The sequence below is a fragment of the Eptatretus burgeri genome, chromosome 1 (assembly GCF_056783735.1).
Source record: "Eptatretus burgeri isolate ZD-2024b chromosome 1, Ebu_testis_v1, whole genome shotgun sequence".
Taxonomy (NCBI): Eukaryota; Metazoa; Chordata; class Myxini; order Myxiniformes; family Myxinidae; genus Eptatretus; species Eptatretus burgeri.
The window spans coordinates 16,603,425-16,612,702 of NC_140961.1; the positions used below are offsets into that span (position 1 = coordinate 16,603,425).

General features: G+C 44.2%; 1 protein-coding gene across 1 annotated transcript; it reads left to right on the forward strand.

Annotated features, from left to right (window-relative positions):
- The first annotated feature begins 3,555 nt into the window (after positions 1 to 3,555).
- Positions 3,556 to 8,656, forward strand: LOC147033941 (uncharacterized). Its single transcript, XM_085847915.1, is given in 5 exon segments — positions 3,556 to 3,577; positions 3,723 to 3,808; positions 3,810 to 3,856; positions 7,094 to 7,333; positions 7,626 to 8,656. Coding segments are annotated over 5 exon segments (684 nt in total). The 3' UTR covers positions 7,915 to 8,656.
- Positions 8,657 to 9,278: the final 622 nt, after the last annotated feature.

The following is a 9,278-nucleotide window of genomic DNA, read 5'->3' on the forward strand; positions in this document are numbered from 1 at the left end:
TCTGCATGCATGCTGATTCATCATCCTTTTATATTGAACTTCCTGCTCCCAGGTGTATCAATAATTATGATCAATCAACAGAATCACTCATTTCTCCAATGTACTGAACAAGTGTTAACGAGTGATAATTGGGACATGTATAATGCATCATGTACTTTTACTTTAAATTTCAAATTAATATGCACACCGGTGAAGGGTAGTCGATATACATCCTACATGCATATGAAAAGTGAGGTTTGTTTGGGGGAGGAAGTCGAGGCAAGGGGGTTTGGACTGATGAGGCACGTTCTTGAGTGCCATCCGTGTGTTTTTCAACTCTCATTAGAGTATATTGTGTAAGGAGGGCATATTGTCAGGCAGGAGTCCTTGGTTGAATCAACTGGCTGAGCTTCTGATGATTGCAGGGTCAAACCCAAAAGTCACAACGAGAGCAATGGCGAACTGTCCAATATTTTTCTCCTGTCTATCTTGGAATTGTTTCTGCAGAACCGATGCTCATGATATTGGCATGGGTGTCATTTCTAGGAGAGCATGTGATCATGTTTAGTCATTAATTAATTGTCTTTTCTAGCATTTGGAAAGTAAATGCGTTCATTTCAAACCTGGAGAACTTAGTTGAAGGTCTGGTTATGGACTTATAGGATATTTAGTCTGTCTTCACTATTTGCTGGAACAAGCATCCCTTCAATACATCCATCTCACCTGTGCGGCACTTTTGTCCCCCGTCAAAACCACAAGGTCAGATGCAGTGGACATTAAAATGAGCTTTCAACTGACTGCCTGAAGGATCATCTCTCCATGTACTTTTGTGATCGACTGAAGTCTGTTGCCATGTGATTGGCTGAAATATGTTGCCATGGCAACCATCTCAGTAACTTGGCTTGTGTTTGAGATGTTTCAAAAATCGTTCAACATTTATCTTTCATTTTGTGGATATCTATTCCTCATGACTATCTCAATCTGATCAGATCATGGCTGGGATTGCTTGAATTATGTTGCCATGACAACCATCTGGGTTATTTGGCTTGTGCATTATATTTTTGAGGGTCTTCTTGCCTTTTTTTTCTTGTTAAATAAGCAGTGTGTATTCTTTTTTAGAAATACAAATCGATATCAATAATAACTAGAAGGGCATTCGGTAGAGTGCATACCTCTGCCACATAATGCCTGATCCACGAGAACATATAGAGCCCAATACATTTTTGAAATATCATGCTATACGGTACCATATCGTTTTTGGCCCTATCTCTCAATGGCGAAGAATCACTTTGATAATTAAATAATTCTCGTATCCAGATCCGGATCTTCACTAAAATCGAATCAATTCTTCCTTGTCACAAACTGAACCTGTACACCAAGTTTCGTCCGAATCCGCTTACAACTTTTTGAGATATCGTGCTACATTGTTGTGGGGCTGGGTATCGGTGGCGAGCATGACCGCTAGAGGGAGCAGTGGAGTCGGCTCCACCGAACACACCGGAATTTAGGTCGTGACCCTCGGATAAGTCCGAAAGGCACGGGTCCCTTACAGGACCATGAATCGCCAATAATTCGACCGCGTAGGGTAGTGTTAATTTCCAAACTTTAATATAACTAATTACCCACGTGGCAAAGCTACCGGGGAATTCACACCCTCGACAGACCTCGAGCGGGACGAGCCGTTACCGTGCCCGAACCGTGTGTAATCCGAGCGGATGGTTACCAAGGTCCGTCGGTCCAAATGAACAATTTACTGCCTCGCTATTTCTCAACACGCACTGTGCTAAGCCAATAATAGAAATGACTGGGAACGAGCTGGGACATTCAACAAGAGGGGAATTTATTTACAATAATCGAGGGACGAGGGGAGCACAAAAGGGCAGAGTTATCCGAATAAAGAAGGGATTCAAATGTACAAGCAATTACTTAAACAATTATACTTAGAGACAGGGCCCACGGACACACACATGCACACACAAATACCCCAGAAAGAGATGGACCTCGAGGTCTTTATTGCCCCTACAGCTCAGGAGGGAAGACGAGCTGGGGAAAGAGAACGTGGCTGGCTACCTGGCCACGTTCACGTGGCTGGACTACAGCACCTTCCCGGAGCACCAGGCGCCAAAGAACGGACCAGGGCAGCCGAACCCAGGGGAGGTGAGACGAGGTGATCTCCCGTGATGAGATGGTTAACCGCTTGTAATGCGCCAGACGAGACACCTCAGATGCATGGGATACAGTCAGCAGCAGACCCAGACAGAAGAGCGCTCGAGCAGACGGGACGCAATCATCAATCTTTTCCCGTTGTTTTTGGGGCCGGGTCCGCTCCCCCGTTGCCTGCTCCCATTGGGTGGACGGCATGTCGTGGCTCCACCTTCTTGAAAAGGGCCGCCCCGGCTTTGGTCCATGTGCCGTCCATTGGGCAGAAAATGACGCGTTCCCTTATTTGGCGTAAAGCCAGAACGAAGCGCTCCGTGCCCATATTTGGGGCCAAGGCAGAGCGAAAGGCTTCGTGACCATATTTGGTGCGAAATCCACAATGCCTGGGGCATGGAATTCCGCCCACGCACACTAGTGAGGTACCTTATTAACAAAAATGCCAAGGCACTGTGGACAAAAGCACAATTTTGTTAGCAAAGCTTTGACCATGTATAAGGATCAAAAAGAGGGTAAGCTCCAAAAAATCTTATGACAGGAAGTGTATTTAATGACGTCATAATGACGTCACAATAGACTAACAAGATATTAGCGCAAATTAATGTATAACATTAATGTTAACAATGTATAAGGTTATGAAGTACTGTTCCGAGATTTTTTTCAAGAAACGTAATATATATATATATATATATATATATATATATATATATATATATATATATATATATATATGTATATGTATGTATATATATATATATATATATATATATATATATATATATATATATATATATATATATATATATACATACACATGCCTTTTTAAAGCTCACGATGTTGCAGTGATGTCATTGCTCAAATGTGTAAAAAAATAAATAAAACAAAACAAATGAAAACAAAACATAACAATTAGGGGATAAATGCAAGGGTGCCCGGTCTCAAATGTGATTTAAGACCATGTTCAAACAATACATTCCCGGGAATATACGCGATCTTACTCTAGCTATTCAAATTTAGCATTTTCACCATCTTATAGTGGGCTCATTTTTCTGTATGGTACGTATCTTAGTCTTCAATTCGTTACCAGTCACCGTGATCACGACAGTAGTAATTCACAGTAAAAGCAAAGAGGACCAAAATATTACGACAGGTATAGGAAATGACATTAGGATGTAAAGAAAACACACTCAAATAGTTGGTTCCTTCTTTGCCGATCATTTTGGGTGTTATGAGTGTTTTGAACTGCCGTGTAAGTAACGAAGCCAAGAAGTTAGGCCCTAACGTTACAGCTAGGGCGATTGTTCACTGTAAGTAACATTAGGCCTCACCCAAAGTTAGGCCTACAGTAAACTTTAATCATAAAGCACTCCAGTCGTAGTACCCTATGACTCGACTATACTGTCGTTAGGCCCTAACGTTATGGCTTGGGCTATTGTTCAATGTAAGTAACATTAGGCCCCATACCACCCAAAGTTAGGCCTACAGTAAACTTTAATCGTAAAGCATGCCAGTCATAGTACCCTATGACTCGACTATACTGTGTATGGTTTTCTGCATTATTTCCTTTCAATTTCTGGTCATCATAGATTGGAGTGCTTGCATTCAGAATTTCTGCCATTACAATATCAACACTATCTGTCAGAATCTTGGAGAAGACAAATCCTGAGCCCTACCCCCTCTTCCATGCGTTCACAGGATGTGACACTACTTCTTGCTTCCTTGATAAAGGGACATTGGGACTGGATGGACAATGGATGGACAATGGACAATGTGGATGTGGATGGACAATGCAGAATGACCACTGGGTCCCTGTTTGGATGACCATCCCAGAAGCAGCGAAAGCATGCGAAGAGCGAATCAAATGTGGTTGCAAGTCAGAAGCCGATTGTGTCAGTCGTTGCAAGTGCTCGAAAGCTGGTCTACCCTGCACAGAACTTTGCAGTTGCAACTGTCAGAAATAACTTGCTTGCAACTACAGCTCATCACCGACACTATAGCTATCACACTTATTCCAGTTCTGTACGTTTCTATTTTGAACAATGAATTACTTTCGTGAGGAAGGGGGAGCTGTCACTGTGTGTTTTTAACAAGGTAATAAAAATAATGATTGAAAAAACAACATGTAGGCCGACATGCTAATATTGTTTCGCATCCCAAGGAATCACTGGTACAAACTGGGACAGAATCACGATAATTTGTATAATGTATTGTTGTTGTTGTTCGTCTTTCGGCTGCTCCCGTAAGGGGTCGCCACAGCGGATCATCCGTTATGATCCGCATACTGACTTGGCACAGGTTTTACGCCGGATGCCCTTCCTGACGCAACCCTGGTCGCCTCTTACGACACAGGGATAGCAAAACATAGCACAATTTGTATAATGTATATGCATATTCATTTGATGCAACATCTCTAATTTTGTGTCATTTACCCCTTTATTGAACCAGCGAACGGCAAAATGATGAAGTGTAACTTAAAATAGCTCAGTTTAAATTATTCGGGATGGTTATGAGGTGTGTGTTGGTCCCCATGGGTCAGGAACTATGAATCAGAATAGCACTAAGTTCCTTGACTTTGCAAGTAGTCATGGACTTAGGGTGGCCGGTTCATGGTTTCAGCGCCCATAAGCTAATCGCTGGACTTGGTATTCCAACGCTGGCAGTGTGGCAAAGGAGATTGACCATGTCCTCGTTGACGGTCGCTGGAGGATGATCCAGAACTGCAGGGTCTACCGGAGTGCTCAGTTCCTCAATATTGACCACTGGCTTGTTGTAGCAACTCTAAAGCTGCACCTTAAATGCTGGAGAATGGTACCATCCCAGCCGATGCTGGATGTTGGCAAGCTCAAGGATGAGAGAGTAGCTGAGGAGTTTGCAAACAGTCTGAGTGGACATTTGGGGTGTCTGCGTGCTTTGGGGGGTCCTGAAGAGTTATGGATTACCTTCAAAACCACCATCCTTGATGTTGCCGGTGGATGTCTTGGAACTCACCGCAGGGCAAAGAAGAATTTTGTCTCTCAAGGGACACTGGACAACATTGACCAGAGTCGCAGGGCCAGGCTGAATGGCAGAGCTGAACTTTTCAGGGAGCTGAGGCGTAAAACTGTACGTGCACTAAGGGTGGACAAGGAGGCCTACATGCGAGGAATCTGTGAGGGGGTATAGCATCACCTGTGGACAGGTGATTCTTGTCCTGCTTTCAGGGGAATTCGCGCATTGCGTTCATCCAAACCCATCCCTCGGAGTACTGCATTACAGCAGAGAGTGGTATCTCTTAACAGAGGAGTCTGAAGTGAAGGCCCGCTGGGCCGTTTGAGCGGTTGTACCAGGCTGATCCACCAGCTGTCGAGTTGGACGTCAATGGTGTTACAATCCCTGTTGCTGACCCTCCAATCAATTGTGGTCCACCTTCGCTTGTGGAAACACGGGCTGCCGTGAACCAGTTGAAACAGGGTAAAGCTCCAGGGATCTGTGGCATCCATGCTGAACTTCTCAAGGCTGGTGGAAATGCTGCACTCGTGTCGTTGCATGCAGTTTTGTACTCTGCCTGGAACACAGGCATCATCCCAACTGATTGGAAGAGGGGCCTTGTTGTCCCTCTCTGGAAAGGGAAGGGTGATCGCCAAGACTGCAACAACTACTGAGGGGTGACGCTGCTCTCTGTGCCGGGCAAGGTCTTTGCTCGGATAATTCTTGATAGGGTTCGCCACCATCTGCTTGAGCACCAACGTCCAGAGCAGTCAGGATTTACACCAAAGAGGTCAACGATTGACCGTATCCTTGCTCTTCGTGTCCTCACCGAACACAGATGAGAGTTTCGGCAGGGGCTGCTTGCAGCCTATGTTGATCTCTGTAAAGCGTTCGATTCAGTGAATTGGGATGTCCTCTGGAGGATTCTTGGTCTTCGTGGGGTGCCACCAAAACTGATCGATCTGATGTCTGAACTCTACTCTGGTACTGAGAGTGCTGTGAAGTGTGGTGGTACCATCTCTGACTTATTTCCGGTTGTTACTGGAGTTCATCAGGGGTGTGTACTGGCCCCCACACTTTTCAGCACTCGTATGGACTGGATTCTAGGGAGGATGTCGGAAAGATCAAGCTGCGGTGCATCGTTTGGGAATGTCAAGATCTCGGACCTTGATTTAACAGATGATGCAGTCATCTTTGCGGAGACTTTAGATATCCTTTTGGGGGCCCTCGAGGTGCTGAATGAGGAGTCCGAGCCGCTGGGATTACGGGTTTCTTCGGGTCAAAACTAAGATCCAGGCTTTCAATGACATCTTGGATGCTGCTGTCCTCTCTGTGCCTGTTTGTGGTGAGGATGTTGAGGTCATGGAGAGATTCACTTACCTTGGCAGTGATATTCATGTCTCTGCTGGCTGTGAGTCAGAGGTCAATAGACGTCTGGGTCAGGCCTGGGGAGTCATGGATTCACTGGATCATGGGGTGTGGCGCTGCCGGTACCTGTGCGGGAGGACGAGAGTCCGAGTCTTCAGGTCCTTGGTGCTTCCAGTCTTGCTCTATGGATGCGAGACTTGGACTCTGACCAAGGATCTGAGACGGAGACTTAATTCCTTTGGTACCAGGTCTCTTCGTAGAATCCTTGGCTATCGCTGGTCAGATTTTGTGTCCAACAAGCAGTTGCTGAGAGAGACTCAGATGAGATTTGTTACCTGCATGGTCCGTGAGCGTCACTTGCGGCTGTATGGACATGTGGATCGTTTTCCTGACGCTGATCCTGCTCACCAGATTCTCTCAGTGAGGGAGTCTCCTGAGTGGAGGAGGAAAATGGGCCGACCGCGTGCCTCGTGGTTGCAGCAGGTTGATCGGCATCTCAAGGAGATGGGGATGGGCCTGGCATCTGCCTGGGGGGAGGCCAGACGGAGGCCCCTGGAGTACCGGCGGAAAGTGGACGCAGCGACGCGCTGTTCTGGCACATGCTCCCATACCTGACCTGACCTGATAAAGGGAAAATAAGTGCTTGGAAGGTCTGGAAATGTCATCCCGATGTGACAGGTGCATTCCTTCACATTGTAGAAAATCCATTTCAACCGGTCGACCTCTCATCAGCACATATCCAGTGTCTTGAACGATTTACAGTGCTTATGCATGACGTGACAAGCAATCTTGTTTCTGTAAACGATGCACGCAGAGAGCTCTTCTGCAAGAAAAAAGAGAAGTTTGGAGAAGATCTCCCCCCCCCCCCAACTCAGGTATCTATTAGGCTTACCCTCCTCTATTCATTTTTTTATTTATAAAGAAATCGACCTTTACTTTTCATGAAGTTATACACTAGTTTTCAAAGGCAATATTCAGTTACATAACCATCCTTGAAATGTGATTCTTGGTTAGTTGTATTCATTAATTGGTATGTAGGTAATATTCTAAGAAATTAAAATGAAAATTATGAACATTCCAACTGTAACATTTTATCGAAAATGACATTGTACATGGCGGCAACATCAGAACTCACAAGTTAATTCATTTTTATTCACTTCGGATGCCTTGCTCCAACATATCAAGAGGGTGGTATATCAAGGTGGCATCTGGACCACAAGTCGTCAGGCACAGCCTCCGGTTCCCTCCCCGGAGGGGTGGGGATGGACGATGCAGAATGACCACTGGGTCCCTGTTTGGATGACCATCTCGGAAGCAGCTAAAGCATGCAAAGAGCTCATCAAATGTGGTTGCAAGTCAGAAGCCGGTTGTGTCAGTCGTTGCAAGTGCACGAAAGCTGGTCTACCCTGCACAGAACTTTGCAGTTGCAACTGTCAGAAATAACTTGCTTGCAACTACAGCTCATCACCGACACTATAGCTATCACACTTATTCCAGTTCTGTACGTTTCTATTTTGAACAATGAATTACTTGCGTGAGGAAGGGGGAGCTGTCACTGTGTGTTTTTAACAAGGTAATAAAAATAATGATAGAAACAACAACATGTAGGCCGACATGCTAATATTCTTTCGCATCCCAAGGAATCACTGGTACAAACTGGGACAGAATCTCTATTATTTGTATCATGTATATGCATATTCATTTGATGCAACATCTCTAATTTTGTGTCATTTACCCCTTTATTAAACCAGCTAATGGCATAATGATGAAGTGTAACTTAAAATAGCTCAGTCTAAATTACTGGAAAAAAAAATACTGTAGTGGTGTTTAAAATTCTGTGACTCAATTGGAAGATTATTATGAACTAAAGTCTTGAGATGTGGATGTTAGATAATCAAACGAATTTATGTGCCGACGGATCTATTTCGAGTTTTTCTTTTGCTGGATGACGTCAGAATGATGTCATAAATCTTTTAAACATTGTCTAAGAAGAAAAATGACAATTGTAGTGAATTCGTTGACCTCGGAAACATGTATTTTGATGTCAAAATGCACTTAACACCTTAGTTCTAAGTCATTGATTTTTTTTTTATAATATGATTGCATAATAATAAGCTGATGACGTCATAATGATGTCAGATATTACACTTCCCTTCATCAATTTTTTTGGAGCTTACTTTTTCTCGAGAAGGTATACCATGGAGATGCTTTGGTGAAAAAAAAATTGTGCTTTTGTCCACCGTGTAACGATATTTTCACTGTGGTACCCCACTACACGCCGCATGCTGGCGAGCACGCGAAGAGCGCAGACAATGCCGAGAGCAGAAGGTTGTTGTTGTTGGGGTAAAAAATACTATCTATAAAATAACTTTGCAGCGCACGTACACTTAATTCCCATTAGACATAGGGGAAAGGGAGCTATCTATCCACATTTACTTTACGAAATAACTGAGCTACGAGGACCTGAATGTTGAGTGCTCATGGCTGCCAAATTCGTCACAATATATCGTTTTTGGCCCGATCTCTCAATGGTGAAGAATCACTTATAAATTCTACTAGTCGGATCCGGATCCGGCCACCAATTTTCATCCGGATCCGTCCACAGCTTTTTGAGATATCCTGTACACAGTCAGACAAACAGACAGAAAGGGGTGAAAACATCACCTCCTTCACCTTCGGTGGCAGAGGTAACAAATTTCACACCAAATTATTTAATAATATAGATGCTGTTCTATTACACATTGTACGAAAACCTTACTTAGACAGCAACATTCCAAAGAAGCTATTCTATGGTACGGTTGCAGGTG